The 20,111-nt window shown below is 39.2% G+C and overlaps 2 protein-coding genes and 1 pseudogene across 2 annotated transcripts; 1 reads left to right on the top strand and 2 right to left on the bottom strand.

Moving 5' to 3' along the window:
- The first annotated feature begins 1,290 nt into the window (after positions 1 to 1,290).
- On the top strand, positions 1,291 to 1,396 carry LOC137836284 (small nucleolar RNA R71; annotated as a pseudogene).
- Positions 1,397 to 10,766: 9,370 nt separating this feature from the next.
- On the bottom strand, positions 10,767 to 11,495 carry LOC137833988 (uncharacterized). Its single transcript, XM_068642056.1, has one exon. The coding sequence runs from the start codon at positions 11,493 to 11,495 to the stop codon at positions 10,767 to 10,769; it is 729 nt and encodes a 242-aa protein (XP_068498157.1).
- A 5,191-nt stretch (positions 11,496 to 16,686) lies between these two features.
- On the bottom strand, positions 16,687 to 17,706 carry LOC137835193 (ethylene-responsive transcription factor 4-like). The gene has a single exon (XM_068643579.1). It carries the CDS (start codon positions 17,602 to 17,604, stop codon positions 17,023 to 17,025), a length of 582 nt encoding a protein of 193 aa, XP_068499680.1. The 5' UTR covers positions 17,605 to 17,706; the 3' UTR covers positions 16,687 to 17,022.
- Positions 17,707 to 20,111: the final 2,405 nt, after the last annotated feature.

Here is a 20,111-nt window from a genome sequence, read left to right as displayed (position 1 = left end):
GCAAGCTTCTACAAGGGACTAGGAATGATCATTACAAGAATTCTAAACAACCTAGACTAAGCTCAAACCAAAAGCAGCACAACTTCAACCTTCACCATAGATTTGAAAAATCAAAACTACCATGTTCTACAATATGAACTTTTCTACCTTCACAAGAACATCTTCAACCACACCATAAGGATATTTGATGGATCTGTTTGCCAACCGTAGATACATCTTGGTGGGTTGAACCTGCAAATCACCTATCTCCCTTAGTATTGCCAAAGGCATTAAATTGATGCTTGCCCCTAAATTCAGTAAGGCCTTGTTTATACATAAAACACCTATAGTCAGGGGAAGCCCTTTTGAATAATGGCATTATATTTATTCTCCAGCTCTATATTTCTCTCTTCAATATAGCTCCTATTCTTTCGAAATCTCTGAAGTGTTGAATCTTGCTTGAAATTTCCTGCAAAATAATTTTTAGGGAGCAAATTGTCAAAACAATTCCTTCTCTTTTTTTTAAGGAGCCTGGGGATATAATAAATCTTTTTCAAGAACACCTCTCTCTTTATTTTTAATTTTTTCTTCCTCACTTTTTTTTTTTTTCTCTCTTTCTCATCTCTTTCCCTCTCAGTCTCATCTTTTTCTTTCTCAGCCCCTACAATTTTACCATCCCTCTCTCCTGTTATTTTACCACACTCGGCGACAATTTCATTGGAATGCTCTCTTGGGTTGGTTTGGGCATTGACTGAAAACTTGCCACTTTGTCTCTCTGCTAATTGTTTGGCACTCTGTCCCATATGAATTTCTATATTTATGACTATTGCCATATTATTCTCTTGACTGGCCATAGTGGCTTTGATGAGTTTCTCCATGGTATCTTCAACTTTATTCAGTCTTTCAGTATCTGAAGGATATAGAGGTTGTTGTTGTTGTTGGAAAGGACCTTAATTATTGAAGAAACCACCTTGCCTTCCCTGATTACCCATGTACTTTACCTCAGTTTTAAGGGAATTGTTCTGATAAGAATAGTGACCAATAGGATTATCACTTCCACAAAAATCACACCCAATTGGTTGACTCCGGCTTTGAGATGAAGAAGAACATGTAATTGTTGAGGCAATTTAGCCATTTGTGCAGTTAGTTGCTCAATCTACTGCGTCAAACTTTTATTTTGAGCCAATAGTGCATCTTTTAACAACTCTTTCTTCTGAACACCTTGTCTATCATGTTGGGCTTGATAATTAGTTGATCTTTGTGTCAAATTTGAGTCCATTCAGGAATATGCTCAGTTGAGCAATATCTTCCAACCCATGATTTAGGCATTTTTTAAGCATCATTTTGAATCTTTCCCACGTCTCACAAAAAGATTCACCTGCTCCTTGTGTGAACATAGAGATTTCAGACCTTGCTTTGATGTAACAAGAGATTGGAAAATATCTTTGCAGAAATTTTTCCTCTACATCATTCAAACTAGTAAAGCTCTGTATTTTATATGATTTGAGCCATAACTTAGCATTTCCTGCCAATGAAAAAGGAAACAAACGCATATAAACATTTTCAATATCACCAGATTGAAAGCCCCTTGTTCCCAAACATTCATAAAATATAGACAAATATGAATATGGATCTTCATGATCCATTGCTAAAAATTGATAGGTACTGATGAGAGTGAGAAAAGCGGGTTTTATTTTCAAGGCCTTGGCTGTAGCAGGTATTGCAATCCCAAAAATATGTCTTGGCCCTTGATACATGACATAATCTCCAAGTGTCCTCCTAGGAGGTGGTGCTTGCTCTTCTGCCATGTTACTTTCCTCCTGAAAAAAATTAGTGGAAAAAAAAAGAAGTGGTTGAGGATCTCTCTCTAGTATCTCTATATCTTTCTTTTGTCTTTATTTTGTTGTTTCTTTTGGCTACCCTTTCAATCTTGTTTCAAATAATAACTTTGGGAATTTGACCTCTCAATACCATACAAGACAACTAAATCAAGGCTTAGCACAAGGATTTACTAGAGTAAGAGTATTTAAAAAAAAAAATTAAATTTTTTTTGAAGATAAAATAAAAAAATTAAAACAAATATGCAATTAAAATAAAATACAGAACAAGATAAAAAAAAATAAAAAAATATAAACAAACTAAAGAAATATAAAAAAGAATTAAGAACTATTAACAAAAAATAAAAACAGTTAGAATATTCACAATATTTAGGAATTCATACTAACAAATCTAACTGTTTCCAGCAACGGTGCCAAAAACTTGATAACTTTCTATGGCAAGTGCACCGTGTTATCAGAAGTAATAATGTGTCCCAAGGAAGGATATCGATCCCACAAGAAACAGTTGAATAATGAAGTAAAATGATCGCAAAATAAAAAATAGAACAACAAAAATTGTGTTGAAAGTGGTTGTGTTGGCAATGATTAATCAGAAAACAAAACAAAAAATTGGTTGCTTCAAGTTGGAAAAATAGGGATTAGGTTTCATCCTTCTCACTCTTGTGTATTTTGATTAGCATGGTAACATTATGTTCTTTGATTAATATTGATGCCTGTATAAAATTCATTTATATTGATTCCTTGCATATAAAATTATTAAGATACTTCCTAAATATCGATTTCTCGCATATTTATAAAAACAAATTAGAGTCAAGCTCAGACGTTAATAGCAATTAACATTTCAAGTCTATTCCTAGCACTCAAATATTTTAAGTATTATATTTTAGGTCAGAACCATAAAAATACTTTCCAGACAGATTTAAGATTTTATGATCAAGAATTAGAAACAAAACAACAATACCAATAGTCAATCAAGAACAAAATATTATATCATATTTAAATATTATCTCAATACATAAGAGTTCGAACAGATTACTCTCATTCCCAAAGGGTAGAATTAGCCACTCATGATGACTATTACACGCAAGGATGACATGAAAATAAGATTCTGAATGTTTCTTCTTGGAGGCTGCCTCCTATAATGTTTCCTACTCCTCTTATTCTCCCAATTGAATTACAAGTCACTCAATGGTGTTTTTCCTCTCAATCTGGCACACTAGGGTTGAGCCTCAAGCCCCCTATTTAACCTAATTTGCTAGGGTTAGGTGACTTCTTGTGTCGCACTAATGGGCTTGTTAAAACATAAAATGGTTCAATGTTTCTGGCGCTTTCTCGCTCAAGCAAGATATAGCTCGCTCAAGTGAGAAAGGCGTCGATTTTTAATGTTGTCACTAGAGCATTCTCGCTTTCTCCTTATATCTAATTAACATATGAATATATACAACTATCTCATAATTGTATCTCAAAAAGATATCCCTCTTCATAGGGATTTTAATATATATACAAAAGTTTTAAAAAAACAAAATAAAGCATTCAAATTAAAGTTATCTCATCCTTCAGCTGTTCACAGAGGAGTTCTATTACCTGTAACCTCATTTGCTCCCGTGTAAAACATGATCATCACAGATAAAGAAACAAACCCAAACAAAAAACAGTGTAAGCTAGCTATATAAAAAAATTTCTATATAATTCCAATTTCAAATTAATAAACATAATTAATTAAGTCTCATACAATTTCTCAAACCATCAAGTGTCTATAAAAAAATCATAATTCATCTTTCACATGTCAGACTTCTATTAACTCACAACAAATAGACACATGACTATACTTTTGGAAGACTCGTGTGTTGACTTAAACTTAGAGATTTGCACCCGTCATACTATCTCAATGTGAAATCCACACAGCTATGCGCATAAATAATCTCAATATCATCTCTTCTAGTATGACAAGGTTAATTCATATAACAGGTCAAGTTAGTTATCTTTCAAACAACTTACCCATTCATATGAACCTCCTTCGACTCTCACCACCTGAATAACTTCATCTGTATGATTCCATTATCTCAAGAGAGTCAGGATATCTCCTTCTAGACAAATCCCTAGTCAATGCACATCATAAACAATCTTAACACGGTAATTTCTTTCATGGAAATACTATGTCTTGATTAAATTCATATTCTAAATCTCACAATATCCAAAATCACACAATTACATCATACCAAAGCGTATAATTTCAAATCACTCAATTTCATCCAAAATCACATAAATATCTAATTAAAGGATTTTTCAATAAAATAAAATAAAATAAAATAAAAGTCTACATAATTTATAAGTAGAAACTATACAGAAAGAAATAAACCAACCTTTTAAAAGAAAATATAAAAAAAGAATTTTTTTTTTACACAGAGTTTAGCTTGAGCGAGAATGGGTCTCGCTCAAGTGAAAATTTTCTTGCTTGAGCAAGAATCAACCCAAGAGCATCCATAATTTCATCCCAAGCCTCGCTTGAGCGAAAATGGGCCCGAGAGCACCTCTTTTTTCATTTTATTCTCGCTTGAACGAGAATTATCTCGCCTGAGCAAGATATGCAGACAAATTCTGCATAAACCTATTAGATTTTAAACCAACATTTCATTCAATTCATAAATTTATAACTCTATACATTACATTGACAGTTCCTGTTTAGAATTGTACAAGCACTCTCATTGAGTCATTCAACTATTATGTCAATCTATACATATATATGATTTCTAAATCAAAATCATTTAAAATCAAATATCCAATTCTCATCAAACATTTCATTTAACTCGATTCAACAAACTTTTCAAAATACATTCATTAACTCATTCAATTCCAAACTCATATACATTCTAAAACATCTACTATATCTACAATTTCACATTTCAATTTCAATAAATTTCTAATTTACTCAAAATAAGAAATCCTACAAACAAAAATTTGGAATTGGTGACCACGTCACCCCCACATCTAGATCTTCTAGCCTAGAGTTCTATTGAAAATTTAAACTAGCTTCCCTTACCTTTACTGGAGCAGATGCTCACTAAGAACTCCAAACCTACCAAAAGCTTCAAGAGTAACTTAACCTGCACCATAGAGTCCTGATAAAAATTCTAACTATATCACTAGGAATCTTAGGTAACAAAGACTATTCCTAAAGCTAAAAGAGTCACATGCGTAAACTTAGATCGAGACATGCATACAAGTTCAAAATTTAACTCAAAGAGAAGAGTAAAATTGAACTTACTCTTTAAAAGATTCTGATAAAGCAGTCTTGTAGTCTTTGCCACTATTCTAATGACGAACTCCAATTGTCAAACTGATGAGCGAGAAGGTTAGAATCTTAGAGAGAAGGGAGAGGAAAGGAAAATGAAACTTCTAGAGAGATGGTGGTTCTTTTGAAATGAAACCTGAATAACTGAAATTTCTATTTATATGTTCTTTTCACTTTAATAATAAAATATTTAGGTATCATTTAAAATATATCACTTCTACTCTAAGGTTAATTTCTAAATCCTTGCAATAACTACTGTGTAAGACTTTGGCATTAAAGAAAGTTGGGAGTAGGTAAACAAATTTAAATTATTGTTTATAATAAACTATATGTATTTTAACACTAATTTAAACTTATTTTGTATTGTAATATTTTATGGATGCTCAACCATTAAATAAGGAAGCAGTTGACTATGTAAGGAATGTTTAGGCCACATACTTCATTAGCTTCTATAACTCTAGGACAATTAATGAATAATATATAGGTTTAATTAATATAACATGCTTCTAATGTATAGGAAATTAGCTAAATAGATAGAAGTAGATAGGAATATATATTGGTGGATGTAAATGATTTATCAATATATATGATTTCATTAATTTGAAAAATGTGTATCTGGTTGTATGAAATATTATTACATATATGACTGGGCTTTTAAATAAACATGTTAATTAAGAGGAGGAAACTCATTAAAAAAAATTGAACGAATTTTTATATTTCCATCATAGACTATGGTTATAGTCAAAACCAAAGTTTATGAGGCACTAGGTTATGGAATAAACCATCATAGACTGCGATTTTGATTACAACCATAGTTTATGAGAGATCATGCTAGAAGCCCAGAGAAGGGTATAGACGTCGATTCTTGAAATAATTGTCGTCTATAGTATATTAAAATATTATATTATGTAACAAATAGGCTTCGGTTACTCAAACAACCGGGACCTATAAGTGTCTATAAGTCAGAACTATAAACGACTTGATCATAAATTATGATTTAAAAACTAATGTCTAAGGTAAAAAATCGTTATCTTTGAGTATTGTTACACTAATGACTAAATCAGTACCAAATTAAAAAAAAAAACTACCATATTAAAAGATCTTTAATATCAGTCCTACATCACAATTTGTTCTTAAAAAGGTGATTTGAATAACTAACAAAGAAATGTGTATCTAAATTATTTTTAATTTAAATTCTTAAATAATGTGAGAATCTTGAAAATATTAAAAGAAACCCTCCAATCAAAAATTTTAAAAAAAAGGCTCATCCTTAAAATGAAGTTTTTATTATCGCATTCAATATTTCAATTACAAGTGTCTTTAACTAACATCAGATCATCGAAAACTTAAACTTTTTTAAAAAGTTTATGAATTTTTAAAATATTATTTTTAAATAAAATTATGATAAAGTTACCTTATATTAAAAATAGAGATGATACTCATTTACCACTATCTCAACAATAACAACATACTAGGCAGGTGAAACATTTACATTAAAAGATGATCTACATTATTGTTTCTATAACTAAAACTTTCATATAACTTACTTTTAATATTAAATATAATTTAAGCACTATTGTTTTTTAATTTATCAAATTATTTTATCTTAAGAAAGAAAACTGTGATGGAATGCAAACAATATTTTAAATGTGGTTAGATTATCTGTATTAATGAAGTTAAAGGTTAAAACATATGTGATTCCAATTTTTAAATGACTAGCTTTGAGTAATGGTAAATGTTTTCGTGTGAGGGTTGGGCCTAGAGAACTATTGAGAGGATTCTTCTATCTCCTTCTATCAATCAGTCGTACTATTATCAAGCTCCCTTCCTTGCAAACTCCTTGTTCTTCCTTCCTAGCCTCGGTTCTCTGTCTTCTCGTAATCTAGACTCAGAGGGTACCTGCAGAAGACACTCTGAAGCTCAAGTTAGCAAAGATGTTCGGTACTCGATTCTCAGAGCACTGTATATGATGACGTACCTGATTCTTGGAACGTGTGCTATTTATATTACCTTTGGTGGGTTTTCCATGTTGAGTCAGGTTAAGGAGTTGGACCATGTTTAAGGCTGCATTACCTAGCTCCTAATCACAAATTAGCTTTGTTGACCTTGGTTGAGCATAATTGGACTTGAACTATTGGTCGGCCCAATAGACGTGGGCCTTAACTAACTTTAGTCGGCCCAATGATGGGGACCGAGACGTGATATCAGTCGTACGACCCTCACCGGTACACTTGCCTCCAAGGCTTGAGGATGGTTAATCTGAAGAGTCTTTTGAGAGTGATGTGTCGGTTGGATGTCTGAGTTTGGTGTGACGATTGGGGTTCTCGATGTCTGACGTGACATCAGGTGGTGTCTAACGCGTGACGTGACTCGCATTGATGAGGGTCGTACTTCTTTGATGAAGTCGGTCGGTCGAGGTTTCCTATGTCTTGGACTAGGAAGTCTCAGAAGTTTAAGGAGTGGTCTCGTCCGACCGTGGGTTCTGAGGAGCTCGAGATTCTTTCTCTCTTCGATCAACTCCCGATGGAACTCCCTACACAGAAGCTGATAACCGTGTATACAAAAACGTCTCGTTGGGCAGCCTTTAAGGGTATGTTGGTTTTCTCTAGTCTCGGTCGATTGCTTTGTTTTTTTACCAACTTAGCTTTTCGTTGTTGCAGAAATCATGGACGCCTTTAAGGAGAGTGTCGCCCAGCGTAAGGGCAGGCCGAGAATCGAGTCCCTGGCGGCCAGGAAGGGGTCAGCCGGTGTTGGCCCTTCGAGAAAGAGCAAGAAGAGGTCGAGAGAGGAGGGCAAGATAACGATGACCACCCGCTCCCCCGGGGTTACGCCGACACCGCCCCCTCCTCGTCGTGCATCGATCGACGTTGACTTGCCCCTAATTGACAACTTCAAGCGCCCGATCCCCCCTTCTGCGACCGACCGCACCATGGAGGTTTCCAGGTGTTGGAGGTGACTTACAATTTGCGAAGGGGGTGAAGATTAGCCTGCCCGAGCCGACCCGAGAGGTTATCCAGGGGTTGAAGATTAGCCTGCCCGCATGAAAAAGTTGTGGAGGAGGCCGACAACAAGAACTCGATGTTGCATGCCGAGAATTCTGAGCTGAAGGCCGAGAAGGGAGCAGTCGAGGCAGAGTTGGATAGGAACATTGATGAGACTTTGGAGCTGCTTAACCAAAGTTTCTTCCAGGTCGTCTGACAGGCTCACGTCTTCTACAACGATCAGTCACCATCCGGTGAGTTTGACCCCGAAAGCAAAGTGTTTGAGGGTCGGATCTTGCCGAGGGCCGAGGTGAGGGCCTTGGAGAGTGCAGCTCAACCTACTACGATCGAGGGTGCTGAAGGCGAAGACCATTAAGTCTTAGGCTTTCAGTGTTTTGTTTCCTTCGGCCAGGATGTGGCCTTTTATCGCTTTTCCTCTAAGGTCGGGGTGTGGCCTCCTTGTATCTTTCTTTGTGAATGAAATGGTCGCTTCTTTGCATATTGTGGCTTTTTTATTAAGTTAAGTAGTCGGTCGGATAACTTAATTGCACAAAGAAAATTGAACAAGTTAAGTAACCAGCCTGTTCGTGCTTGTAATTTGTTTTAAGGTTTCGGCAGGGTATGCTGGTTTAGGCTTCATCCAGACCAAACCGAGTCATCAGGATGTCGATAAGGTATTCTGATTAAAGCTTCATCCTTGACCAGACCATGTCTTTGGGTATCGGCAATATGTGCCAGTTAGAGCTTCATCCAGACCGAACCAAAGTTTTTCGGTATCAGCAGGGTATGTCGGTTAGGGCTCCATCCAGACCGAACCAAACTTTGTGCGGTGTCGGCAGGGTATGCTGGTTAAGGCTTCATCCAGACCGAACCGAGCTTTGTGCAATGTCGGCAGGGTATGTCGGTTAAGGCTTCATCCAGACCGAATCGAGCGTCGAAAGATGCGTGAACTTTGAATTGCAAAGAGTTGAAGAAAAACGCCTCGTTAAAACCTGTCCGGCCAAAAACCCTCCTTAGGGAAAAAACGGTTGGATGAGGAAAGAGTGCGTGAATTTTATTCATTAACTATAGTAAAACTTGATGTGTGTGACATTCCACGTTCTCTGTACAGTTTTGCCTGAGAACCACTCTAGGTGGTACGCCTCCCCAGCTGTAACTTCTCGGATGCGGAAGGGCCCTTCCCAGTTGGATGAGAACTTGCCTTCATTCTTCCTTGCATCGCTTCTCATTCTCCAGACGAGGTCTCCCTTATGAAAACTCCTCATTCGGACCTTCTTGTTGTAACGTCTTGCCACCCGAAGCTTGCATGCTGCTTCTCGAATCTTGTTCTTGTCGCATAGCTCATTGATCAGATCTAGGTTGACCGAGAGACTTTCTTCATTCAAGGTCAGATCAAACATCTTCCTTCGGACGGTAGATTCGCCTACCTCGACCGGGATCATTCCTTTGGTCCCGTACGTTAGTGATGCAAACCCACAAAGACCCCAAAACCAAGTTCACAAGAAGATCACCAAGGATGCCAACTATGAAGGGTCATCTCAACATGCAAAGGAAGACCTCATCAATAGGAGGAATGGACAAGGTCCAGAGCACTTGAGGTTCTTCCTATTAGTCTTCTTAAATATTTAGAAAATGTTGTAAATAATTTGGGCTCATTTGTAGGGGTCCAAATAGTATAAATAAGCTAGAATAAAGTGTCTTTAGCATAGTAGGGGGTGTGGGTAGCATTCTAGCTTGTTCCTAGCCCATTTGAAGGCATTTTGACCTAGTTTCTAGAAGGATAAGTCTAGAATACGGGATTGACTTAGTCAAACCCTATGGCTGCCCATTTTTTCCCTTTTTCCATTCTACCCTTTTTTTCTTCTTTTCCAAGGCTCCTAAAATCTATAAATAGGGAGGTCTACCTCATGTATTCATATGTTGAATGAAGAGTAAAATTACTATACACAAATTGTGTTAGAATTGTGAGTGGGAGATTCTCCTCCTAAATTGGTCTTATCTTGTGAGTGTTGTGAGCTTTCAAGTGGCGGCATCTGCACTTATCTTGGATTCAATTTACCATTCAAGTGGCGTGCTCCTTTTACAATTCCATATCTCCTAAGTTTCCTTTCACTCATCTCTTTCCATTCCTATTTTCAATTCCAAAATATGTCTTGTTCTTGTTCTTTAATTTTCAATTCGGTCTTTATAATTGCTCACCTTGTGTTTGCTTAAATTCTGCACCTAATTTGTCATTGATTCTCATCATTAATTGTATTTTTCCTTTGCCCTTATGGAAATGAACCTTTACATCTACTTAACACTTGTTAAGTTAATGTCCAGTGGGAATTTTCCTTAGGCTTCTCACCTATATTTGTCCTAAAATCTAAATCTAAGTAAAGTGTCACTAATCAAATGAACAATCCTAAAATCAACTCACATCAGTTAGGTTGTACGGTGTTTCTTCTGAGGATGTCTGGGGGTGCAGTGATATGCCCACGGGACTTCTAACAGTTCTTCGGTCCATCGACCTTTTGCTTTGTCAAGCCGCTTCTTTCGTTCGTTCAAGATGACTTTGTCGTTCTCTTGTTGGCGGATGTGCTCTACCGTTGCCCTTTGAAACCTAGTGATGTTGTTGTGGACCGTGTGATAGTACCTATGGAGCAAAGGCTTTTTCACTTCAAATTCTCCTTTGCTCTAATAGATCATAGCTTGGGAGTCGCTCTTGCAAGTTACCTCGCGAGCTCCCATGTCGTATGCCAAGTTCAGCCCGACAAGAAGAGCTTCGTACTCGGGTTGGTTATTGGTGGCCTTGAACCCAAATTGGAGGGCTTGGTCAAAGAGGAGGTCACCAGGTCCTTCGAGGACGACTTCTGCTCCACATGCAGTCTTGTTGGAGGAGTCGTCCACGTATAGCGTCCATCCGGCCAAGAGGTCCAGCAAAGTTGTGCGCTCAGTGGAGAAGTCGACCAAGCATTGGGATTTTATGGCACCTCTCAGTTTGTACCGGATGTCGAACTCCGAAAGCTCAACCAACCACGTTATCATTCGTTCTGCAAGGTCGGGTTTAGATAAAATTTTAAAAATAAGGTAGTCAGTTTTTACCGTGATGGAGTGGTTCTGGAAGTATGGGCGCATTCGCCTGGCCGTTAGGACTAGGATGAGGGCCACCTTCTCGATCATCTGGTATCTCGTCTCGGCTTCATGGAGCGTCCAACTGATGAAGTATATTGGTCGTTCTTCATTCTCCACCTCTTGAACTAGTGCAGTGCTCCACTTCCTCAAAGACCGCCAAGTACACCACAACGGGCTGGTCAGGTCTTGGATGACTACCGGTGATGACAAGAAGTTCTTTAACTGTTGGAAGATTTCTTCACACTTCTCATCCCAACTGAACTTAGCTTCCTTGCGGAGCTGCTGCACCATCGGCCTAGTTATCTCGACCAGCCCGGGGACAAACCTGGAGAGGGCGGTAAGACGTTCTATCAGTTGTTGAACCTACTTTATGTTCTGGGGGCTCCGCATCTCGGTGATCGTCTGACACTTGTCCGGATTGGCCTTGATTCCCCGGTGGGTTAGCATGAAATCCAAGAGTTTTCCTCCTTCAACCCCGAACGTTGACTTCTCGAGGTTGAGCCTCATGTTCGTACGCCTGATGGCTTCGAAAACCTCTTCAAGGTATTTTATGTGTTGGTCGCAAGAGTCAGACTTCACCATGATGTCGTCTATGAGCCATTGGTAAATTGCTTCAGCGTTCTTCAGGCTGAATGACATTACCTTATAGTAGTAATTGGCATCGTCCATCACGGAGGTTGTCTTCTCCTTGTCCCAGGGGTGGATGCTTATTTGGTTGTAGCCAGAGTAAGCGTCCAGGAAACTAAGGATCTTGTGGTTGAACGCCCCATCTACTAGCTCGTCGATGTTAAGGAGTAGATATGAATCCTTCGGGTGAGCCTTGTTTAGGTTCGTGTAGTCCACGCACATTCTGCATTTGCCATTCGGTTTGGTGACCATCACCATGTTGGGCAACCATGTTGTGTATCGGGCCTCACGGATGAAGTCGACCAAGAGTAGCTTCTCAGTTTCTTCCTTGGTTGTGAGCCTTTTCTCCTCACCATGGTTTCTCTTCTTCTGCTCCACCGGACACGCTTCCTTGAATACTTAAAGCTTGTGCATCATGATATCCAGGCTAATCCCCGACATATTGGATGTCGTCCATGCGAAAAGTTCTACGTTCTTCTTCTACGCGGCATGCATCAACTCGGCCTCAACAGCTGCTATGGCCGTGTTGACACAGATACTGAGTGTTCTTCATCAAGAAGAGGCACTCGGCGCAGCTCTTCTCTGACTTCCATCTTGTCCTCGATCATCCGTGGATCTAGATCCACCAAAGCGACTATATCTTCAATCGGTGTAGGGTGGTCTTCTCTTCGAGGAGACTTCTGTCCTCGAGAAGTTGTATGCTTAGGGAATCGGTCGTTGCGCAGCGTCTCCACCCTAAGGCTCTCGGCATAACATTCTCGTGCGAGTTTCTGATCCACATGCATCGTGATAATGTTTACTGACGATGAAGGGAACTTCATTGCCAGGTGGGGCGTTGAGACGATCGCCATCAGCCAATTGATGGACGGTCGTATGAGGAGGATGTTGTACGAGGTGTTAGCATTACTCACCAAGTATCGAATCTTAATTGTCTTGATGTTCATCCCCTTGTCGAAGGTGGTGTAAAGCTCAATGTAGCCTTTAGTATCGACCCTCTCACCTGCAAAGCCGACAACATGATCAACGTACGACACCCTCTCTGCCTCAGGTATCCTCATTACCTTGAAGGTTTTCCAGTAGAGGATATCTACTGAACTTCCCTGGTCCACCAACGTTTTCATGATGGTGAATTTATTGATGTCGACCGATATCACCATCGGGTCGTCCTGTCGATAATCAACACCTTTGAAAACGTCGTCAGTGAAGGTGATGGGCGACATTCTCGGTCGGAATGACACCGTATTCACCTGATGCACCGCTCTGAGGTGCTTCTTCTGGGTGTTGTTGGAGCTTCCATCGCCGACGAACCCTTCAGCGATGGTGTTGATGACTTCCCGGTCGCCTCTCCTATCGTTCTCCCGCGGAGGGTCTTCTCTGCGTGGAGGGTCATCCTTCCTGGGCTGACGTTCCGGTCGGTGGTTATATCTTGCCCTTAGAGGGGAGTAGTTTCTTCACTTTGCGGGCTCGTCCCGCTTGGGGGATCGCTTTGTGCCCCGGGCACCCTGGACGAATTGTTGTAGGTGCCCGCTTGGATAAGTTCTTCTATCCTATCCTTAAGGGCTTGACATTACTCGGTGGAATGTCCACTGTTCTTGTGGTACCGGCACTGCTTCCTGCGGTCGGCATTTTCTGGGCTTGATGCCTTATTGAGTGGAGGGATTAGCTTGGCGTTGAGAGCCTCGTCCAGGATCCTACCCCTCTCGGCCATCAGGGGGGTGTATCTTGAGAACTGGCTGCCCGAGTTATCCCTTCTTTTGTCCCCGCGATTGGCTGATCGGCCCTGGCGTTCCTTCTCCTCCTTCCCCTTCTCACTGTTGGCCTCCGCTCGGGCCTGGTTGCGAAAATCTCTCAGTTCCTCCAACTGCATGTACTTGGCAGCTCTCTTTTTGAGCTCGTCCAAGCCAGCGGTCGATTGCATGCAGAGGCTATCAGCAAACGGTCCTGGACATAAGGTCGTCAGCATGTGGTGCATGGCCACGTCTGGGCTGAGATTTCGAATGCTCATTGCCACCTTGTCGAACCTGTCGACAAAGGTTCTCAAAGACTCTCCCTTCTCCGGCGGATACCAACCAGGGCAATGGAGGTCAGGTGGTGCGGTCGGATCGGGGCAAACTGCATCTCAAACTTGGACATCAGCATCGCAAAGCTGTCGACGGAGTTGGGAGGGAGCTTTGTGAACTAGCTAAGAGGTCCTCCCTTCAACGACCTGGGAAACACTCGGCACAGGATCACATCGTCCGAGGTATACAGGCTCATGTGTGTAGTGTACGAATCCATGTGCTCATCTGGATCGGTCGTGCCATCATAGTGATCCATGTTGAAGCCTTTCCACTTTTCCGGCAGTGGAACCCCAATAATGGAATCAGTAAAAAGGTGTCGACGCATAGAATCCATGGTACCGGTCATGTGGACCATCTTGTTAGGATAGGACTCACCATCCATCTCCTGAGTGGGGGCATTGTCCTTGGTCTCCTCATCCGCTCTCAGGTTGGGAGGGGAGGTGAACAACCTACCAACAAGATTAGTTGGCACAACGGACCATCCTCCCTCGATCAACTTCCTCTTCATATTCTTGTTCTCCCTGCTGAGAGCTTGGATTTCCTGCTTACTTCTTCATTCCTTCTTCTCAGCTCAACCATCTCTCTCTGCAGAGACAACAACAGCGTGGTTTGGTCAATTTTAGTCATCCTCTCGCTTGTCATGCTTCGAGTTGATACCATCTACTAGCGTCAAAAACTCGATTTCACACTGTACTGGTAAGAATCGTACGACTGATATCATGTCTCAGTTCTCATCAATGGCCAACCGACACCACAAATCCAATTATAGTTAAGCAAGTTAGTGAAGTTAATAAGCAATCAAGAGTTAGGTAATACACTTCTAATATGACTTAAGCTTTCTAATCTGGCCCAATAAGAAAGATACGTCATGATCTGATTACCATGCGTTGAATACTAAAACTGACTTGAACGTCAGAGTGTCTTCTACAAGTACCAACCGAGTATGGGTTATGAGAAAATCGAGAGGTGGAACAATCTAAGGGAAGGAAAGAGTTTGCAGAAAAAGGAGTTAAAGTATAGACCGACCAAAAAAGGATAGGAGTATATAATTCTTCCGACCAAAAAAGATAGGAGTATATAATTCTTACGACCCTAACCCGATTATACAACAATAAATACAATAATTTAATAGTAGTATACGAAGTTTTAACACAATAATACATTAAGTTTTAACAATAAGTAGGTCAAATACAAAGTTTTATGGCTTCAAATACAGTATGTGCGTGTGTTTCAATTTTAATTAATGTGCCGATTTATTAGATAAGAAATGGTATAGATTACTGTTATCCATTTTTTTTCATAATCTATTTTTTTAAGGAAGTTGTCCTTTCAAACTTTATTAGTTAAATATCGTATACTCTTTTTTTAATTCTTATAATTTCAATAAATAGAAGAACAGCAATGATTCTATCGCTTTCATTTTATATTAGAAGCATATTTTATCATTTACGCACAAACAATTATTTCGAAGAATACAGGGATGAGATTAAGAGTCCATTTTTTAAGAAAAAAAATGGTTCACCTTATAAAACAATTTCAATATTTATTTTCTTCATTAGAGATAAAATTCCATGACCAGTCATCATTCCTTTTAATTTTATTTAACTACAAGTATACGCCACTCAGTCATAGATTCCTGCTCTTTTAATAATAAAATTTATTATATACGATAAGATTGTGGAATTTTATAATAATTATTTTTAATGTATTTTTTAATGAATCTATAGCGTAAAAACTTATATGATACATAAAAATAATTTTCTTTTAATCTTATTAAAGGGTATATGTTTAGAAAGTATATGAATAATTAAAAATATTATTGTTGAGGCCAAAAAAAAATTGATTGATTGTTATTGTAGTTAGTTGGCACAAAGTGGTTCTTTGATTATGTATGTATTGTGAAGCAATGATGGAAAAAGGTAAAAAAAAAAAGAATTGGAAAGGACGAAGAAGAAAGAGTGGGAAAAGGTGGAGACACAGGAAAGATGGGGGCGCAGAAACATCACGTGAAGACAACATCAACTCCGACAGGCACATAGTCAACACGGAATGCCCACGTGGGACCCACCGCCAGACACGCTCACTTCTCATTCGCTCTTTCTTTTTACGCAGCGTTTTTGCCGTCGGTGCCGCCTGCGCACTGCATCCCATACAACAACAATGCATGAATGCATTCTTAGTACCAAAATAAGAAACAATGAACCACTCTCTTCACTTTATAGTCTGTGGGCCCACTCTCACAGCCGTAGGATTAAACATGGCATTGAGATCCGCGCCGCAACGGGATAAGATAACCCTCTCATCTGCACCTCCATTTAATCAAGTACCCACGCTCCTCATCATATCAAATCCCTCAAAAACCACCTTTTCTCTCTTTTCTTAATTTCCCTCTTTCAAATCGAATCGGATTCACCGGTTACAGGGATTGGATCGCAAATTAATTATTATTATTATTTATAATACTATCTGGATTGATCATATTTTCAATTGCTATGTAATCACGTTTCCTCTCTTTAACTTAAGTCTCACTAATCCAATTTGGTTAACAAAACCTGCAACTAAGTGGGACCCCTGCTGACACCACACAGCAATACCAAGGTTTAATTTATCATGATTTTAGGTAGAGTTAATAGAAACCACCACGACAAAAGCCTAATCAATAGCACAACAATGCCGGCGACATGTCTGTGATGTCAGATCTCAACCAAATCCAACAACAACAGCCAGGATCAACTGGAAAATACACAAAAATCACTACGCACAAATGGACAAGGTCACCATAAGAATGCCAGTTGTTGATAGAAAATTCTCAAGACAAATAAAATGAGAATATTATATATGTGAAGTTGTGAGAAAATGCAGAAACAACATGAGATACTACTGTGGATGAGTACTCAGTTGCAAAAAAGCAAAACAGCGTTTGCTATAAGTCTTCGTCATAACATATTTACAAAACATCCTGGTTATCTTTGCCACGAAAGTCAACAAATCCGAGCATGATGATGTCAGCTACCACTTACTTTGCTCATGCTGTCCATTCAAAATGGGTAATACCTCACACACATGCTTTGAAAAAAAAAGGGTGCAAAAAATTGCGAAAAACGAGATCTATTCGTGAGGAGATTCTTCAATCACGCAACCTCGGGAAGAGGAGGCACGTTGAGATCGAGATCCAGGAGCGCACGTCGCTCGGAATTTGAGTCGCCGCGACGGAAATCGGAGACCGGACGTCCGAAGCCACACGTGTCGCGGCGGCCGACGGCGGCCACGGCGTCTGCACGCGCGAAGGCATCGAAGAAGAGGACCGGACGTGCCACTGGCAGGACCGCGGCAGACAGAGGGGTGAGCGTAAGGTCAAGGAGCGGCGGCGGCGGCGGAGAGGAAGAGTCGAGCGTGCTGCTCTGGCTAGGGCTACGCGCGTTGTTGTTGTTGCTGCTATGGTTGTTTACGAGAAGCTCGGAAGGTGTGGGGAAATTGGTCTTGGCTTTGGCGCCTCGGAACTCGCGCGCAGCGGTGTCGTAGGCTCGTGCGGCTTCTTCCGCGGTGTCGAAGGTGCCAAGCCAGACGCGGGTTTTCTTGCCCGGGTCGCGGATCTCGGCGGCGTAGCGGCCCCAAGGGCGTTTCCTGACGCCTCTGTAGCGAATCTCTTTGTGGGCCTGTGTTGGGCTTGGACCGGGTCCGGCGAGTGCGGTGGCTCTGTCCCTTGGAGCCATTTCTTTGTAATTCAAATATACCAGGTTTTTCTTTTTTCCTCAACGGGGAACACGAACAGAGAGAAAAGTGAGAGGAGTGAGGATGCGTGTGGGATTGAGACAATGTCTGAGGGAAAGAAAGGGAGTTGGAGTGGTTTTATAGCCCAGATGGAGAGAGAGAAAGCACACCGTGTGCGTGCGTCTTTAATGCTACGCTCCACTCACGCGCGTCCTCACCACATCACTTCCCTTCCCTCTCACCTCTTCATGCTTCTCGCCACTCCCCTCCTGCCACCTCACTACACACTTTTTTTTCTCTCTCATTTTTTCGATTTATAAATGATTAAGAGTATATTAAACAAATAACTTAATATTTTTAAGAGAGAAATTAAAAACATATAATGAGGAAATTAAAAAAGTTGTTAATTTTATAGAAACAAAGAAGGACATATTGCGTTGTGTGTAGCCTTTTCATATTTTTCTTTTCCATTCTATCTTTAGTGAGTAATAAATTAATGATAGTATGATTTTAACGTATTCTCTAGCTAGCTTTGAAATAAAGTTTAACGGCACCAAAAGGTTTAATTCTCGTGGGTAGCTGATAGATGATGTGGCAAAACGTAAATGATTATTTTTTTCCTCTTTTGTACACTCTGCACTTGAATAAATATTACTTTTTTTTTCCTCCTTCCAGTCTTTATGGTAACTTAAAAAACAACACTCAATTACTCAATTATACTTTGTTTTATTTCAATAAACATTATTTCAAATCAATTATAACGCACCAAATCCTAAATAAGCAAAAATAAGTTATGAGAAAACTTAGGTATATGGATACAAATTATACAGAATTTCCATTTTTCTGCTAAATTTTAAGAAAGGGACTAACATATCTTATTGCATCGTATGCTCCTAAGGAGAAAGAGGAGCAGAGATAAAAGGGCCTCCATTAAAACCCGACAGCGAGAGGAGAGAGAAGAAAAAAAAATGAAGCGGTTACACGTGTAGGAAAAAAAAGTGGTGAAGGAAAGAAGTGGAGCGCGTATCCGAACGCTCCCCACACGTGGGTGGTAGCACCTCTAAAACATTTGGCGCGGTCAACGATGTTCGTTGACTGCACTGTGTTCATTCATGCACTAGCGCATCATCATGGTATGCTCCATAAAGCGCCGCGCCGCCCCAGCCGCGATAGAGAGCGTGGTGGCGGGGCCCACCGTCAACATTAATAATTGCAAAAGGAGGGCCCAACGGGGCCACGTTGCTGCCTCCAAAGGATGACACGTGGACCTGACACCAACAACTACCGCAGAGGCGGCGTTTTCCCTGATGCCGTTTGCATCTCTGTGTGCCGTGCTAACGGAGCGGTTGTCCAAGGTAACGGCGTTGGATGGAGACGATTATTACAGGGGACATTTGTCGGCACGCTCCGCCTCTCGCCGCGTGAGATGGATCAGGATCAGAATCAGAGGAATAAACGAGAAGAAGCGAATGTGTTAAAATCCGTCAGATGAATCAGACGGTGGAGATGGGGTACACTGAAACCGTGACACGTGGTGCTTTGGATCCCTGGCGGGAGACACGCTTGTGCATACGCCACCATCCCAAAGTATCTTCATGTATGTACTGCCGTCCTTCTTTTCGCTTCCACCACATATATTATTAATATTATTTTATTTATTATTAATTTAATATTATATTCCTCAACTTTTATATTATAATATTCAAATACTTTTTTTTTCTGCCAACAGTTTTTGTTTATCTCTTCTAAAGTGTCAATAAAAAATACATGAGTCTAGAAACCCACAATGTGTGATCCTCCGAATCTCATGAAAAGTAAGAATACAAAATTAGATAATCTTATTTTGTTATTTGAAACAACCGTGAACATATGTTGCTACTGCTACAGTCTCTTATTTAATTTTAATAGATTTATATTGATTTTATTAATAGTCTTATCAAAATATTTTAAGTTATTTTTAGTATTTATTTTTAAAATAAAATTATCAAACATTATTTAATATAAATATAAAATGTTTGTATAATACTAATAATAAATTAAAAAGTTAAACTGATTAAAATGTATTCATAAATTTATTCTTCAGTGTTTTGTATTTTTTATTAATTAATAGTTTCATTAAAATAATCAGACAAGTAAGATATTATGCTCTAACTTTTAGTTACAAGTTATTTTTTATTATTAATTTGCTTTTTAAATTTTAATTTTTGTATAGATCTAAAAGTTAACAAACTCGTGTAACTTTTGAACAATTAGTATTTTCAGTTAAAAGAATTGAGATTTAAGTAGAAAAAGATGATTGAAAGAAATACGCAATCAATGAAAAATAATCTCATCACTTTTTAAACAATTTAATATATTATACTGGTTAGCATCACTTTTTAAATAATCTAACATAAGATTTAAGAAGAAAAAATAATTGGAAGAAATATCATTGGAAATGATATTATAAGGTTTTAAATATATTAATCTGTTTAACATTATTCTTGAAAGTATTTAAAGTCTACAAACA

The sequence above is a fragment of the Phaseolus vulgaris genome, chromosome 5 (genome assembly GCF_000499845.2).
Source record: "Phaseolus vulgaris cultivar G19833 chromosome 5, P. vulgaris v2.0, whole genome shotgun sequence".
In the NCBI taxonomy this organism is placed as follows: Eukaryota; Viridiplantae; Streptophyta; class Magnoliopsida; order Fabales; family Fabaceae; genus Phaseolus; species Phaseolus vulgaris.
Note: the sequence above shows the minus strand (reverse complement) of the source record. Positions and strands in the feature narration are given on the sequence as shown.